An 18,255-nucleotide genomic window follows, 5' to 3' on the forward strand; every position below is an offset into this window, starting at 1 on the left:
TCAGGAGAGGAGAACTAATGATTCAGGAGAGAGGCGAGAATAGCTGTCTATGTGACAATGTCTAAGTGTGACATTGTCTAAGTGAATTTGAGGGGTGGGATCTGGTGAACATGTGGACAGGGTCACACTTGCAAAGAGCAGGCCCAGCTCATCCATGGTAATGGTATAAAGGGGAGATGCAGACAGGTCAATACCCAGAGTGACAGAAGCTTATAGATATAGCTGATCTTGTCAGCACGCTGAAAAGGGGTGGGGGAGAAGGGGAGAACTCAGGGATCCATGTCCCAGGGCCCATAGAGAGGTTGGTCTGGGGTAGATGTGTTTAGTTCCAATAACTGAATCTGAGAGGACACCAAGTAGAGCCACCTTTTAAACCACAAGACAGAGGAGACCTGAAAGCCACAATTAGAAATGAAGACTGTGGGAGCTGCCCTCACTGCCTGTGGCAAAAAATCATGAGATTGGATGAATTCACTGAGAGAGAGAGGGAGCAAAGAGGCCACGGAGAGGACCTACAAGACACCCACACCCAGGGAGCATGTGTGTATGTGTGCATGCGTACTGGGGTGGGGGAAGCAGCATAGACAGAAGAAGACCATTGCTTTCATTGTCAGTTCATGCCTACTTCCTTGCACAAAGAAGTGAAGACAACTGAGCAGGCAAGAGGGGTTGGAATGGAGAGTGCCTTCCTGAAGGAAGGAGTCATCAGCTGGGCCACCAGCCTCAAGGAGGCCAAAGGGGTTGGGGGCTTAATAAAGTCATCAGATTGAAGGTCTCTGGTCTCTTTCCAGAGAACAGTTACCATAGAGAAAGTTGGGCAGATGCCCAATCGCAAGAGCTTAAGATGTGCTTAAAGAAATGAAAAAAATGCAGAATGCCTCTAAGGACCAAGCAACACGTTTTAAGCGAGTTCTGGGATGACACTGAGATCCCAGAGAGGAAGGAGCAAGAGGCCTGGAGATGGGGGGGGTGCCTGTGCACTTCTCACAGGGCTTCTGTCTACGCTTCCTTGTAGCATGGCCGGAAGCTCCATGGGCAGGCAAAGGACATCTCAAGATTTTCATTTGTCTCACAACCTCCTGGCAAGATTATACACAGCAGGGAAATGGGAAAGTGAGATGGATTTTGTCCTAAAGGCTCCCACAGCTAGGAGGAGACCTTGGAAGCAGAAGATGGACATACTGAGTCTTATGTTGCTTTCCTCATTCGCTTTCTTACTTACTTTTCCACATGCCTCTAAGTCTGGATGTAAATGTGTGTCTCTGCGGGGTGTTCTGACAGGGCTCTAGTCAACGTGAGAAGTCCAAGAATTTTCTCTTGGGGATGGTGTGTTCCGGGATGGACCCTACAACATTTGGGGAATAATAAAGCATTGTGCTTTGGGTCCTAAAACATCTTCCTACTACCGTGTTACAAAGGCCTTCGAGGACACTCAGAGCCCCAAACTTCAGCCACAGTAGAAGACAACAGATTCAAGCCCCCTTTCCCACCATTTACAACTCGGATGCGCTTAAAGAAGGTCTCATTAAGCCTTCAGAGATAAAGCGCCCGTGAAAACTTTTACTCTGGAAAGAACTTCTATTTTTTTTCCGTACACTTTAAAGATACATGTAATTATTAATACGTTAATAAACTTATTCATCAATACATTTAAGTGCAGAAAATAACATTTAAAGAAATCACCTCTTCACTTAAGGCAAAGTCATTTTCATGTAATAAAGCAGATATTGCCAAGTACTTGAAATAAGCCAGTCACTGTGCCACGTGCTGAAGCTGTATTATCAGATTTATCTCCAAAACAAATTGACGAGGTAGGTATTTACTGTTCCCTCTTTATAGATGCAGAAAGGGAGGCTCAGAGACATTCACGGGCCCAAGACCAGGAGCTGGTGAATGGCAGAGTCTCGCCCAATTCCCAATCTGCTCCACTGAACACGTTTCCACACCACTGGGATCCTCTATTTAATGAGCACTTTTTTTTCACATGGCTGCCTAACACCCACCCGCCACCTCTGCCTGTGGTGAGGGGTTTCCCAGGAGCAGGAAGACCTTTGGGAAATCCTCCAACCCATCCCTTTTCCTCCTGGGCCAATGATGCCACAGCACTAAGGGAACTTGGACATGTCCGCATTCCCCAGGGCACTGAGAACCTCTGTGGGGCAGGAAGCAGAGGCAGAAATGGAGGCCCCTCCTCCTGGTGTGGGGAGGCAGGGTGTGCAGATGGCTGGCTCGGAGGCTCACAAAGCAGGCCTGGGTCACACTTCCTGCTCCAGGTTCACAGGGGCCCTCACTAGAAGTATAATCTTGGAGAAGTGACTGGACAACCTGGGCCTCCACTTCTCAGATGGAAAGAGGGTGTGATCTCTTCCTTTTCCCTGGGGGTTTCAGCAGGGGAAGGGGAGCAAAGAGGTCCCACCGCAGTCATCAGAGACCAGACTGGAAGGGAGGAGAAGTTGTGGGGCAGCCATGGGCCAGGCAATGGCCTGGCCTGGAATTTACAACCGGATGAAGGCTGGGGGCAGGGAGGCTATGGGTCAAGGGTTCAAGCATGTGAAAGATAAGGTTGGCTTCACAGGCATAGGATTTCCCAGGGAAAGTGCTCTCTTGACTCGGAATGACAAGGTTAGATAATGTTTTTTTGGGGGAAAAAGGAGATGTGGCTTAGGTAATGCAATTTCTGGATGACTCTTACTTCAGTGAAGCTGGGGGGCGGGGGGGTCTATGTTCCCACGACTGATGATACATCCAGCAGTGCATGTAGCTGGGCTGTTTCTTCACACACTTTTACTTTTGCTTTCCTGTAAGGAGTCCAGTGTTATCATTATGTTTAACAGTTATAAACACCCCCATTTATTACGAGCTTACTAAGCACTGGCTTTACTTATATTTGCCTTATGGTTGGGGGAAATTTGTACTTATCACCCCAACCAGGACAATGAAAGAGCTGTACAAACACTGCCTTACAAGCCTGGGAGTGACTTGTTAATGTGCAGCTTTCATTATAACAGGACGTTCGCTTCCTCCTAAAGGCTGCATGGGCATCACCCCTGGTGGCAGTGGACGCACAAATTGCTGTTACAGCACTTCTCAGATCATACAATCGTCATCTGTTATTGGGTAATCTCTTCCCCAAGTCTGTGAGCTTCTTCTGGGCAGGTCTGTATATCCTTTCTGTATCTCCACACCCCTAATGCCTGTTCCCAACAGGGTCTGGTTCATAGCAGATTCTCAGTGCATGTTGAATGAATGAATGCCTTCTTTTCTCACCTCCGTTTCTGATATGCTTTGTGAGCTTGTGAACAGCTCATTTTGGGAAAGACTATTTTTCTTCTGTTACAATCTTATCACAAGTCTCTCTCATAGTACTTTCTCTATAGTACTTTTATGATAGTGGTCTGATTTTTAACTGTTCTGTTAATATTGCTCATTAAAACTTATAACTTAATGTGAACAAGTATTTCACAAATGTTGGGGGTGAGGAAGCCAACCCTCCCTTTCCATGTGCTAACATATCTATACAATCCATGTTTGTTGGCATGTACACTGGGTAGGATATAGGACACACAAAGTAATTTTTCCGTTATTAAAAAATGTAGATATGCCGTTCATTTGATAAAATATAAGCCTGGCCTCCAACCCAAAGCTTCAGGCTGTGTTGGCCAATACAGGAAAGATTAAATTAGGATAGGATAGGCTTCATGAGCCAGACTTGGTCCTGAGCCAATTAGTAATTTTGTATATTCGGCAACTTTTTTCACATCTCTTATCTGTGCTAGCATAGGGAGGAAAGTGAGGTTGTTTCAGCTTCTTACCAATTGTATACTCAAATCCTTTTCTTGTCTTAAAATAAAATGCTTTCTGGTATTAAGCTGCCTGAGCTCATCTTTTTATGACTCCTAAGAAGAAAAAGAAACTTCCGCGTATTAGACAGTTACCTAAATGTTCTGATTAGGAAAAGTTGATAACACCTTGGAATTCGTTTAACATCCCATCAGATTTATTGAACATCCTCTGGACAGGCGGTGCTCGATGAGGGGAGGGGAAGAGGGCAGGAGGGAGGGACCCTAGACATTTAAATCAGTAACAATACAGTTCAACAACACACCCAAATGCCACAAGATTAAGTGTCAGATAATCTGCACTGCATGCATCAGAAATGTAGAGAAAGGAGCACACTGCGTCTGGGAGTCCAAAAGAACTGGTATCTGAACTGGGCCTTTGAGGAGGGTAGAATCTGGCTGAGATGTGTCTGGGATAATATTCCACCTTAGGGCAGTGACCTTAGCACAAGGACAGACAGGAGCACAGGGAAGACTGACTAGGTCAATCTGAAGGAAGAGAAGATATGCACCTGGGAGGAGCAGGAAATAAAGTTGAGATGAAATGTCTAGCCAGTCTTGGCCAGATAGTTTTGGGCTCTGAGTGCCACAGTAACGTGTTTGGAAGTCTAAACCAAAATGTATCTTAAGAATTTAGAAAGGGTAGTTCTGTTTTTAATTTTTTGAGGAAACTGCAAGTCGTTTTTCATAGTGGCTGCCTCACTTTGCAACCCCACCAACAGTGCATGAGGGTTCCCTTTTCTCCACATCCTCGTTAGCACTTGGTTGTTGATTTACTGATGATGGCTGTTCTGACAGGAGTGAGGTGATATCTCATTGTGGTTTTAATTTGCATTTCTCTGATGATTAGTGATGATGAGCCTCTTTTCATATGTCTATTGGCCATGTGTATGTCCTCTTTCGAGAAATGTCTATTCAGGTTCTCTGCCCATTTTTTAGTTGGATTGTTGTTTTTTTGGCATCGATTTGTATGAGTTCTTTATACATTTTGGATATTAACTCCTTACCAGATGTACCATTGGTGAATATCTTCTCCCATCCAGTAGGCTGTCTTTTGATTTTGTTGGTGGTTTCCTTTGCTGTGCAAAAACTTTTCAATTTGATGTAGTCCCATTTGTTCATTTTTTCTTTTGTTTCCCTTGCCCGAGGAGACATATCAGAAAAATTATTACTAAGAGCGATGTCACATAGTTTACTGCCTAAGTTTTCTTCTAGAAGTTTTATGGTTTGGGGTCTTATATTTAAATCTTTAATCCATTTTGAGTTTATTCTTATACATGGTGTAAGAAGAAGGCCCAGTTTCTTTTTTTCTTTTCTTTTCTTTTCTTTGCATGTATCGACCTTATGACCCAGCAATTCCACTTCTGGGTATTTATCCTAAGAAATTAAAAATACTAATTCAAAAAGATATATGCATCCCTATGTTCACTGTAGCATTATTTACAATAGCCAAGATATGGAGGTAACCTAAGTGGCCATCAATAGGCAACTGGATAAAGAAGATGTGGTACATATATACAATGGACTATTACTGGGCCATAAAAAAAGAATGAAATGTTACCATTTGTGACAACATGGATGGACCTAAAGGGTATTATGTTAAGTGAAATAAGTCAAATAGAGAAAGACAAATACCATATGATCTCACTTATATGTGGAATTTAAAGAATAAAATAAACAGACAAACAAAACAGAAACAGACTCATAGATACAGAGAATAAACTGATGGTTGCCAGAGGAGAGGGGGTTGGGGAACTGGGTGAAAGAGGTGAAGGTATTAAGAAATACAAATTTGTAGTTACAAAATAGTCACGGGGATGTAATGTACGGCATAGAAAATATAGTCAGTAGTCTTGCAACAACTATGTATAGTGCCAGGTAGTAGACTAATCAGGGGGTTACTGCATAAATTATATAAATGTGTAACCACCATGCTGTGCACCTGAAACTAATATAAAATAATATTGAATGTAAACTGTAACTGAAAAAAAATATTTAGAAAGGGCAGAACAGAACAAATTTTATTGAGAGGAAACTGAAAGCCAAGATAAATGAGAAAAGTCAGTAAGAAAATGTTGGAATACTTGAGACACAGACATTAGACCTTCAACTTCATCTTGTCCAAATGCCTTATTTCACAGATGGGGAAATTTAAGCTAAAATAAAATTAAAATCTGCCCATGGCTCACTATGCTAAGTAAACGGCAAAGCCAAAGCTAGAAATTAGTGTGGTGTTCTTTTCACCCCCCTTAATAAATTCAAATTTCCAGACTTAGACAAATCACATCCCAGGTTGCTCAAAGAACTCGCAGAACCATTGTCAATACTTTGAAAAAGCACGGAGAATAGGAGAACTGTTACCAGACAAGAGAAGGACAGAGTTGTCCTGATTCTCAAAAAGGGGGAAAAGGGCATATTACAAGAACTATAAGCCAGTCAGCTTGACAATTATCCCTGGCAGAATTCTAGAACAGAATTTTAAAAAGCTATTTACTCCACAAACATTATTATAATAATAGAAACGAAGGGGGAAATAACCCACAATTTCACCACTTTAATCCATCAACTGAACAGATTATTAAGTAGACTCTTTGTCAGTCTTTAGAAAAGCAGAGATCACTCAGTGCCAACCCGAAATCTCAGAAAACAAAACATGTCTTCATTTATTCCTTTCTGGACGGGGATATCAGACTGGTAGAAAGAAGAGGCATCCAAACCACACTTGCTTTCAGCATGGTGTTTGACAAGATCTGTCATAATCACCTCGTGGCTGGGACGTGAACTGGCTGACGGCTCATGGGTACAACCATGGAGGGTCAGACCTATACCCAGAGAGCACTCATTAGTGCCTACATCAACTTGAAGAGAAGCTATGGTGGTGAGCCATGGAGATCTCTCTTTTACAGTTCCCTGATAGGATTTTTGTTTGTGTCTTAGAGGAGATGCTTCTCAGATTCTCATATGACACAGAGAATGAAGGAGAGCTGATATGAAGGATGCTAGGGTAATATTACTACTAATAACCACAAACACTGAGCACTTGCCATGTGGCATGAATTGTGTTAAATATACTTTTTCCCCACAAAATCATCCCATTTCAATTGTACCGCCCTATGAGGGAGGTGGTAATGTTAGCTCCATTTTAGAGATGAAGAAACTGATGTTTTAAGAGATCAAGTCATTTGCCCAAGATATACACAGCTCATGTGGGTGGAGGGATACAATTCTAAATCCAGGTATGTCTGGCACCAGAGTCTGAACTAAAGGATTCTAAGTATCTAAGTAATTTTGACAGGACACAGCTGTGAGCTTAAATCCACATGATATCATAGGGCTTAACACGTGCACTGTAATTCTATTGCACAGACGAGGATGGGGCTATCTAATCTACCACATCCACGTGAATGACCTGGGAACTTTAGTTGACCACAGGCTCCAAAGAGAAAACAATGAAGAGAGTTAATCAAATGTTGGCTCTATTCATGGACACATAGTGTTTAGATCAAGACAGCTAACAGTCTGCTGGCTGTCTGATCAGAACACATTTTAAGGTAAATCAGAGAAAGTTAACCAAGATAGATCCAGAAACCATATTATATGAAAAATGGATAAAGAAACTGATGCTATTTTAGTCTAAGAAGGCCTAAAGCATCACATATTTAAGTAGCAGTCATATAAAAACAAAACAAAACAGTTTATTCTGCAGGAATAACTTCTAAGAGGAAGAATAGGGATATGTGGTAGAAGACATGAAAAGCCACACTTTGGCTCAATCTAGGGAAGAACTTTCTAACTACTGGAACTGTCTAGAAATATAATGGGCCGCTTCTCAGCGTGGTCAGTTTGCTGTTGTTACACAAGTTTAAACAGCCTGGATGAGCCCCTGTTAATGGGGAAGAGAATTCCGTGGGAGCTGGGAGGAAGACAGAGGCCATGTAAGCTCTTTTTCAGATCCAAAATGTGAATACTCAACTTAGATGTTAGCTTATCAGAATGTGGGTAGTGGTTATAGAATAGTGAATTATTCATTAAAATTCTATCAAATAATCCTCAAACAGATCCAAATATGTTAAAGCAATATGGTTTGTTGGGAAGTAGGGGAGAGTTTCTACTTTAATTCCTAATTTAATTTGAAGCTACCTGAATTCACATCTGCATGATCTAATTGGATCTAATTGGCAAAGACCGATCCATACCAGAATAAGAATTTAAAACTTAATCACCTTTGGTTATAGTACGCAGTTAAATCTCCTGATCACTTAGCTCTGTTTTTTGACACTACGTAGTTAAGAGATTTATTATAGTTCCCTATAAGTACCTTTACTTCTAAGTTAATATACTGCTTTCATTCAGTCTTGACCGTTTAGTTGATTTGGGGTAAAGCGGTACAATTAGGTGATTGCTACTCCAGGAAGCTATTCTGAAGACAAAGGAATTCTTTGGCTTATTAGAAAGTTTGTGCTCACATTTTTTTTTTTTTAATCAGAGCCTTTCTTGCCTGTGTGTCAGCGCCATCTAGTGATGAAATGAGCACATATTCTGGCAAGGGAGAAAAACCCAGTTGCCAACAATCGATGCCACACCACTTCTTTCTGCACCCCAGAATATTTGGATTGGAAGAACGCCCCCCTCCGGGGGGGGAGCAAATATTTAATATCTCTATATAATTCAGGAAGGTCTTCCCCAAGATCCTACGCAGAGATACCGATTTTTAGTTTAGTTCCCACAGTAAGCATTAATACAAGAGGCTGGGGCTGAAATCCTCCTCCATTAATGAAATTAAATCCTCCCAAGACAAATGGAAAGGAATGAATTAAATGGGAAGGATCACAGTGATTTTTTCCTTTTTATTTCTTTTAGTTTCCCTTCTTTTTAGAACTCGTGGCAGGTTAAGACATGCAAGGCATGTGACTGGAGACCTGTGGAAATGCTCAGAAATAGCTTTAGCTGGTGGGAATGGATCTGAAATGAAAGGATAAGACAGGAAAACACACAAGTACCCAACTATAGAGGGTGGGAACTTAATTTTTTTTCAGGGCAATTATTTTTGAGACGTCATTCAATTGGGCAGGTCTTGTTCAACTCCATGCTAATTATCAGACTTGTCTTAAAACCATTCCGTATTTAATCCACTGCACTTTTAAGAGAAATATATTATATGCATTCCTGTTCCAATTTTAGGGTTATTCGGGATTGGGGACAATGGTAAGAATATTCTATCAAATGAAAATATTATAAGCATGAGACAAGCATCATCTCCCTAAACACAGACGGAGGGGTTTGGATGGGATGATTGCTAAGATCCCCTTTCGCTTCTGAGAGTTTCTTAGTCTGTGATTAGGTCATCCATAGGATCAGTAAGGACTGTCTTTGTGTCAGGGGGACCTGCACAAAGGACACAGAGGTTGGTAGAGTGAGAGACGCCTGTCTTTTTAGTTCCGCAGGTGAGTCAAAGCACGGTGATCTGGACCAGAGATCTCGTCATTCATCATTCTCAGTTGCTTCCTGCCCCTTGCATTCTTTGGATGGCTTGCATATTTACTTTATATCTTTGTCAGGTCCTACACGTGGCTCTTTTTTTAGTTCCCTCTGGTAAATGAAAAGTCTCTCAAAGGCAAGGAGTTGATCTTTTGCCCCTTGTATCTCTAGGCATCTTGGCGCTAACATCTCTGAGCCCAGCATCAGATTTGGCTCATTATGACATCAGTCCTGGACTGTGAGCTCTGGCATCGACCGTGGAGATCACCGAGTCCAATTGTCTCATCTTTTTTATGTGAAACTGAGGCCCCAAAATGGGATGTGACATCCTGAATATCACTCAGCCAGTTAGGACCGGAACTTGGATCAGCCCCTGAGTCTCCTGACTGTTCTTGACATTAACATGGCATCTCAGGCTTCTCTCCCATGATGGCAGGGAACTTGCACCTCCCTACCTCCGACTGGAAGAAGGCAGCCGCAAGCAAGAAACTGTTTCAAACAGTGTGTGAATACTGCCTTCTCGGGTACGTGAGTATTGCCTTCTACTCCATCATATAGATGGGGCTTTTTAACATTAAAATGTTAGATTTTTTTTTTCTAATAAGGAAAATTGGTACTGAAGATATAATGGGGAAGAGTCATTTATTTTCTTTGGCATAAAGCTATTAACCCTGGATTCAGGATAAAGTTGTTACTTTGGGGCTTAGGAATGGTGAACAGCTTTGCTAAGCACAGTTCTGGGCCCCCTGAAGTTACGTGAAGGAGGAAAGAGGCAGAAGGAGGTAAACAAAGGAGGAGAAGCCGAGGTCCTATCTGTTTAAAAGAAGAATTGTTTTAACAGCATTATTAAGCTATAATTCACATACCGCACTATCCCTCCATTTAACGTGTGTAATTCAATGGCTTGAGAGGACATGAGAAGAGCTGGTGAGCACTGTGTTACAAACAGCGTGTTTTGGAGCTGAAGGAAAGGCGATACCTAGTTTTTAAATGCAATTTATGCTCTGTCCTGCCTCTTAGTGATCTGTAGGGCATTAGTGATCCACAGACACACCTCTCCATTGCAACCCCAGCTTTACCTCCCAAACTGAATCAAAGCTCTGTCCATAGACATATACTTGGTTTGCTGGGCAGAAGCAACTAACCTCAGAGATGAATTTGCAGTAAAGGGCAGTTCTTGAGTTGTGGGGGAAGGGAGCACAGGGCCAGGGCAAGGGTCAGAGGTGATAAAGCAATGAGCAACACTGCATTTTTTAAAACAACATGAATTTATCCTAGGAGAGTACTTGAATTGCAATTGCAGTTGGGTAGTCATGGCTGATATTGGAAGTAGAAGTGTTGAAACCACCCTGAGAGATGGCATAGAGTAGTGATGCGGGCTTGGAAGCCAGGCATCTGGGTTTGGATCTTTGCTCTTTGGCCAAGTTATAATAATTAATCGCTGAGCCTTAATTAAACGTTCCCTTACATATAAAAGGGGGTAATAAGAGTACTTATTTTATAGGGTTGCTGTGAGAATTTTATTTGTTAATATATAGAGAGCTTATTACATTGTCAGGCACATACTTTGTGCAGTGTAACTATTTGCTAATTGGTACTATTCTACCAGGCCCTGTTCAATCTACACATCTCTGCTCCCCTCTCTCTACACATACACACACACACACTCCTTAGGAACTTGGCATCAGCTGATGTCTCTGCATGGACACTCTTTGCCCAGGCACCCGTTAAGCTTGCTCCCTTCCCTTCTCCAGATTGTTCCTCAATTTTTACCTTCTCAGTGAGGGTCATCCTGACTACTCTCATATCCCTTTCCCTGATCTATTTTATTTCTATAGTTATTACCATGTAACACACTATATCATATACTTAATTTGTTATGTTACATTATCTGTTCCCCCCAGCATGTAAATTTCACAAGGGCAGGGATTTTTCTCTATTTTCTTCACTGATATATCCTAAGAGGCTAGAGACAGTGCCTGGAACCTGGAAAGTGCTTACTAAATATTTGTCAAATGAAGATTGGAAGAGTAATTCATATCAGATAATCCGCTGTAATTTCTTGACCTCCCCGGACGTTCTCCTCGGAAATCCCCATGTGTCTGGAATGACCTAAGTGCAGGCAGTGCACTGGCTACCCTTTCCACCACCTTAGGCTTTTACTTGCCTCTCTCTCTCTTCATTTCGAAATGATTTCTTCTGGAAGTGTTTTCCGGCTTTCTGCTTTTAACCTCAAAGCTTCTCACACTCTTTTCCAAGTCATTTCTGTTGTTCCTTTCCGGATAATTCTTATTAAGTCCTTTTCTACAATGTGATGACCAAAAGCCGAATGTGGCATTCCTAGAAGGAAAGCCCAGAGCCCTTTGAGAAAGCTCCATCCTCTAATTAGGGTGGCCGCACATCTCAGCTGCCGCTGTGGACGGCTGCTGTGACCTGCATGCTGATGCCCGTCATTGTGCCTAGGTAATTTCCCTGGGCAGCTAACACTAATACTCAGCGGTACTTTCAATAGAGCCTTTCCATTTAGTGTGCATGAGTTATTTAGCACTTTTCCTTTTTGTAGTTGCATTTAATTCCTTGTCATGTTTCCTAATTAGGAAGATTTACAGGATTCATTTTGATTTTTTTAAAAATTCCTTCCCAGGAAATGCCTATCTGGGCTTCAGCAAATGTTTCATCTGCTGATTTCACTTCGACATGCCTGCTGGGTTGTTAACAAGTCGGACTTCAGCAGCAGGGCTGATTCTGGGCGGCCTCACTGCAGGCTGGTTTTCAGACTGAGGCTGGGTCTTTCTATTCGAGGCTGATGGGCACAAATGCAGCTTTCTCTCCCTTACGCTGGTACCCTCCGATGGCCCCTCATCTCTCCTCTTGCACCTTCTTCAGGTCTCCTCTTCCTCCTTTCTGTTGAATCCAGCCTGTCTTCCATATGCATTCCTAGTGCTCCCCCATTTCTGGCTGTAAATGTGGCCTTTAAAAATAAAAACAATTATGAAAATAGCACTAAAATAAAATAGGTAATATGTACTATATCTTGCATCTCACCATTTACTTGGTTCTCTTTTCTTCTCATTTTCATGGGAGATTATCCCCCTCCCCCACTCCCAAATTTACCTTGCTGCTAGACTACCTCACCGTGTTTCCCCGAAAATAAGACTTACACAGACAATCAGCTCTAATGCATCTTTTGGAGCAAAAATTAATATAAGACCCGGTCTTATATTATATAAGACCGGGTATTATATTGTATTATATTATATTACATTACATTATATTATATTATATTATATTATACCCAGTCTTATAGTAAAATAAGACCAGGTTTTATATTAATTTTTGCTCCAAAAGATGCATTAGAGATGACTGTCCGGCTAGGTCTTGTTTTTGCGGAAACATTGTATTTTCTGATTATTTTCATGCTTTCCAGTGAAAGGTTTCCTTTGCTCCTCTTCTAATCTTTCCGCTGGGGCATTTCCTCCTGCCCCTCCTGGCACTCAAAGATCTAATAAACTCCACCAGGTGGGAGGGGTCTGTAATCACTCAGGACTGGGTTTAGCACTGTTGAAGACATCTCCATCTGAATACACGCAGAAAACATGAAAGATAAAGTAAACTGTCTTCCATTTGTTTGGTCCTCCTGAGAAAACCAGCGACCACGGTCAATATGCATCATTTGTACTCTGTGGCACTTTGCCTGGAATTATGATGCAGGGAGAAGCATTCCAGTGCCAGGCTGTGTAACGAAGTTTCAAGCATTGCATGCAGAGAGTAACCTATTGAAAGACTGTGAGAAGTTGAGCCTGTGATTGAGTCCACCCTTGAAAAAGGTATGGGAGAGTGAAGGTGTGTTCCATAAGTATATTTTAGAAGCCCCAGATCCATTACATTTCCTCAGCAAAATAAAAGGTGGATTATATTTTGTACAAACCCACATACCACCAGAACCCAGGTAGTTCATTTACATGAGGCGGAGATAGTGACCTGGTAGCTCAGGTAAACCTGACAGCCCATTCCCAGTCTAAATGGGACAGCAGGATTTGGCCACTTGTTGGCATATACGAATACAGTGTTGAAGGGAAGCTGGAAATCCACATTATTTAATGTGAAATTTCCCAGTTTTAAAATGTGGATCATTTATTAAAAATTTTAAATACTCTGTGTATGCTAAAGCTCACTAGCTATCAGTTTGCTACCCCAAGCCTAAATAATCATTAAGGTTGTTTCCCATACTTGCTCTCTAAGTGGTTATAAATCAAGTATAATAAGAGAAAACTTATTACTAAAGTTTGCACAGCTATTTTCAGTTTATGAAATATGCTCCCACCATATTACTTTGGGATACAGCGGTATATTTCAAAAGCTTATCCATCTGACATACGAGGTCTGACCTCATCCTGGAAAAAGTGCTACATACCTCATTGGTGAATATCACTATGGTCACCTTTAAAGTACTCCCCTTGGGAAGCTGTGCATTGATGCCAGTGCCTAGTATACCCTTCAAAGCAATTTTGGAACTCTTTTTCTGGAATGGCCATCAGAGCTGTCTTCCTTTCAAAATTTCCTTTATCTTTGGGTGAAGAAAGAAGTAATTGGGGCCAGGTCAGGTGAGGTGGGAGGGTGTTCCAATACAGTTATTTGTTTACTGGCTAAAAATTCCCTCGCAGATAATGCCACTTGAGCGGGTGCATTGTCGTGATGTAAGAGCCATGAATTGTTGGTGAAAAGTTCAGGTTGCCTAACTTTTTCATGCAGCCTTTTCAGCACTTCTAAACAGTAAACTTGGTTAACTGTTTGTCCAGTTGTTACAAATGTATAATGAATAATCCCTCTGATATCAAAAAAGGTCAGTAACATCGTTGCAACAAGTTCTCAAACTTAATTGTCAGACCTGGTATATCTAAAGCAGTTGTGTTCGCTCCATCCCATTCTCTGACCACCAGCTTAGGCAACTCAAGGCTTCAAGGAAATGAAGAATAGTCCAACCTCACAAAAGGTTGAGGAGCTGGTCCTAATCTTTTCAGTTGCATTTGCTTTTAGAAGTCCACTCCATCTTTGATGAAGAGCTAATTCCTAAATTACTTAAATTGCTATTGTTCATCAACAAAACTTGCTAAAGACAATAATAAAAAAATCATCATTAACAATGGAGCAATTTCATTAGCTATAAATAAATTTTAATCCTAATTAAAAGATTAATGAATTGAAAAAGAATTAATGAATTGAACCCAGTAGTGTATTCAGAGAATAATGAATACATGATGAAGCAGAGTTTATTTCAAGAATGTATGCATGGCTTGAACATTAGGAAATCTACTACTATATTTCATTATATTAAAAGTCAGAGTAAAAACTGAATATAGTAATAGAGTTTACGAGACAGTTGATAAAATTTAACATCCCTTTCCAACTAAAAGCTCACAGTAAACTAGGAATCAAAGGAAATTTCTTTAAAGATGGTGGTGTATTTAAAGAATATCTAGCACCAACTAAGGGCAAATGTTTGTCTTACTGCAGTCAAGACTGAATGCTCATTATCTTGTTCTGTATTCTTCAAAAATGTTCTGAGGAATGCAATAGGAAGATAAAAAAAACTGCATTTTCTGTAGGTGATATGATTGTCAACATAAAAATTCAGAGACATCGTCAGCTAACAAGCTATTAGAACCAATAATACATTTTTACGGTGTAGTAGGATATAAGATAAAGACAGAAAAACCAACAGTTTTCCTAACTTAGAGCAATGAAAAGTATCTCATTCACAATAACAACAAAAACTATAAAATATCTAGGAACAAACCACAAGAATTATGCAAATCTATGTGAAATTTATATATCTAAATTTATATATATATATATGTATGTATATATATATATATATACATATATATATATATATATACATATATATATATATATATATATGGATATAAAAGACATGAAGAGATGAGTTCCTGAATAAGACAACTCATGATTTTGAAAAATTTGAAAGCGAATTGGGAGAGGACTTGGTTTATAAGAGAGCAAATGTATTACAAAGCTAGAGTAATTATAAGTGTGGCATAGCACAGGAATAAGCAGATAGCTAATAGAATAGACAAGAATGTTCAGAAACAGATACACACACACACACAAATTTAGTTTTTGATTAGTGTGGCACTTTAAGGTAGTGGGAAAATAATAGATTATTAGATAAGTGATATTGGTGCAACTGGCTAATCATTTGGCAAAAAATAAAGTGAAAAAAAGTAAAGTGAAGATCCCTATCTCAACCATTTATAAGAATAGAGAGTGCAAATTTACACATTATTTTTTAGTGTAGTTGGGCAATATGTATCAAAATTTGAAATTTCCATAATCTCTCATTGAGCAATTCCGTTTCTTAGAACTAAGTCTAAGGAGGTAAATGGACAAATGTACAGAAATGTTAGTACAAGAATGTTTATCATTGAAATGGTGGAGGAAAGAGAAAAGGAAAGGTGAAGGGAAGGGCTCTTTGTTAGTATCTCCATATCTAAAAGATAGTTTTAAGTTATAACCATAGGTCTATATTTTGGTAAAGTACCTACGTGCATTTTGGAAAGCACCTACATTTATTTTTTATTTTTTTATTAATTTCAGGTGAAATAGACATTTACACCCCTCACAAAGTGATAACTCTCCACGCCCAATCTACTACCCCTCTGACATCGTATGTAGCTGTTACAATTCCATTGACTCTATTCCCTATACTGTGCTCCTCATCGCATGACTATAAGTATATATATTTAATTCTAGTACCTACATTTACTGTGGACAATAAAGAATAAAGCTTCATTCTTTATTTTGCAACATCTGAGGTTTTTAAGATGTCCTGAGATGACTATGATAAAAAGTAGACCTAGTGAATTAACTAATTTGTAAATATCTTTTTGTTATAATTGATAGAAAGAGGCATCTTGCATGTGGAACTGTTAAACCATATCTGAGAAATGGACGTCAGGACTTGTTCATTAGGTTGGTGGCAGAGGGGCAGAAGGAAGGATAGAGGGAGGGAAGTGTGTGGATGTACTCATATTTATATTGTAATGATAACCATTGATGTGTGTGCATCTCTTTTAGCTGGACTCTAGGAATACATTGTTAAGTATTTCAGTGGAAACTTGCCTCCTTGCTACTATTTTAAAAGTATAGATCATAATGAATTCTCTTAGAAGCATTATACTTTTTGTACTTTGTTGCTTTATGTCTCATTTTTAATTGAACGTTAAAGGAATGCAGTATTTTGTCGTTTATGAAATTTTTGTTGCCAAGAAAGGCAGGATTACATTTTTTTTCTCTTCCAGATTTAGTTGGTGTAGTATATTCTTGGTTATCAGAATACTCATATAGCTTTGGGACTTTGAAATGGTAAATATTCATGATGTGTGAAAAGGCTTGATACATAACTGTATGATCTTAATTACTTAATAATGGAAGCTTCGTTGTATAAATACACACAGGGGACCTAGAAGGACATGTCAAACTGTAACCTGCTTGTGATTATGGATGACCTTGTTCTTTGCTTCTTGTGATTTCTAGTTTCCTATTATATGCATAGTTAACTTTTAAAAAATAAATGTTATTTTAAAAACCTAAAAAAAAAGAATATTGCTTTTTTTTTGGAATAGAAAATTGAAAAACACTTAAATGTCTATCACAATGGATTATTTCAAATGTGTAACATACATACAAACCATGGAATGCCATGAGACTGTAGAACGATGACTTTAAAATGATGAAATAGATTTACTCGTATATGTATTGGAATAAAGAAAATCCACATCATGTTAAGTGAAAATATCAGGTTTTAAATCTGTAGGTATTCATTGATCAATTTTTGTTTTGATGTGTGAAGGTATATTAAAGCCCAGAAGGATCTGTAGCAAACAGTTTTTCATTTCCCATGGGTAGATTCTAGCTCTTTGCCTAGAAGATTCCTCCCCTCTCAGCTCTCTTTCCCCAGGTAACTTCGATAGGAGTACATCCTTGAGGTCTTAGCTTGAACTTCTTAGGGAGAAGGGGGGGAAAGCAGACACCTATCCTAGGTGAGCAGGCTCTCGTGGAGTCCTGTGTACTTGCCATAGTACCCTTAAACCATACTGCACCTTTTTGTTGATCTAAATTACTTACTTGTTGCTTTTTCCTTTGGACTCTAAGCTCCATGAGGGCACGGACTCCGTACGGATCAATCTTGTTCACTCCAGCCAGAGCCTAGCAGTGTCTGGCAAGTAATTGTCACTTATCGAGCGCTTAATAAATGCTGAAAACTGTGCTAAGTGCTTTAAATGATGTCACTACACCCTTAGGTAAATACTATTATCATCTCCATTCTGAAGATGAGGAAACTGAGAGTGAGATTGTGAAGCTTATCCCAAATGCCACTGGTTGCGTTGGGATCAATTCCCAGGCCTGTCTGCCTCTTGGCCGCTTACACACATTACACGGTAATCAATAAACATTTGAGGAAACACAACCAACTGTGGCTCGAGGATCCCTGGGTGGGAGGCTGCGGTGGGGATTTAGCGCTAGAAGGGTGGTTGCACTAGAAGCTCTTTAAACCCCATCACAACCCAGACACTCGCACGCCCGGGGCTTTCCGTCGGGCCGGCGGAGCCCGGAAACGGGCAGGGGGCGGGGCGAGTTTCCGGGGGCGGGGCGGGGCCAGCGCTGGTTGGCCGGCTGCGGGCGGAAGTCGGAGGTTAAGTGGTCCGCAGACGCTGGCTTGTGACAGAGGCGAAGAAGGAGGGCCTGCGTAAGGGTTCCTCTCCATCACTTCGCTCCCGGGCACCCTCGGGACAAACCCCAACACCCCGACCCCGCGGCTAGCCCCTTCCCCTAGGCTCTCTCCGCTCGATTTCGCCACCGTTATGTGGGAAGCGAATCCGGTGAGTAGCCGGGCGGGACGGGGCGGACCCAATGG

At 40.7% G+C, this 18,255-nt stretch overlaps 1 protein-coding gene across 3 annotated transcripts in view; it reads left to right on the forward strand.

The window, feature by feature from the left end:
- Window positions 1-18,040: 18,040 nt before the first annotated feature.
- Window positions 18,041-18,255, forward strand: part of PARP11 (poly(ADP-ribose) polymerase family member 11) — a 36,802-nt gene continuing 36,587 nt past the window's right edge. For 2 of the 3 annotated variants that reach the window (XM_019756928.3, XM_019756927.3), the window contains exon 1: window positions 18,041-18,220. Coding sequence is in view for 1 of the 3 variants with exons in the window: in XM_019756927.3 (XP_019612486.2) it covers window positions 18,203-18,220 (18 nt within the window). In the remaining 2 variants the exon portion in view is untranslated. The remainder of the gene's footprint in view (window positions 18,221-18,255) is intronic. The other variant, XM_019756929.3, reaches the window with a different exon arrangement.

Source organism: Rhinolophus sinicus, chromosome 1 (assembly GCF_057876585.1).
Source record: "Rhinolophus sinicus isolate RSI-liver-muscle chromosome 1, RSI-T2T, whole genome shotgun sequence".
In the NCBI taxonomy this organism is placed as follows: Eukaryota; Metazoa; Chordata; class Mammalia; order Chiroptera; family Rhinolophidae; genus Rhinolophus; species Rhinolophus sinicus.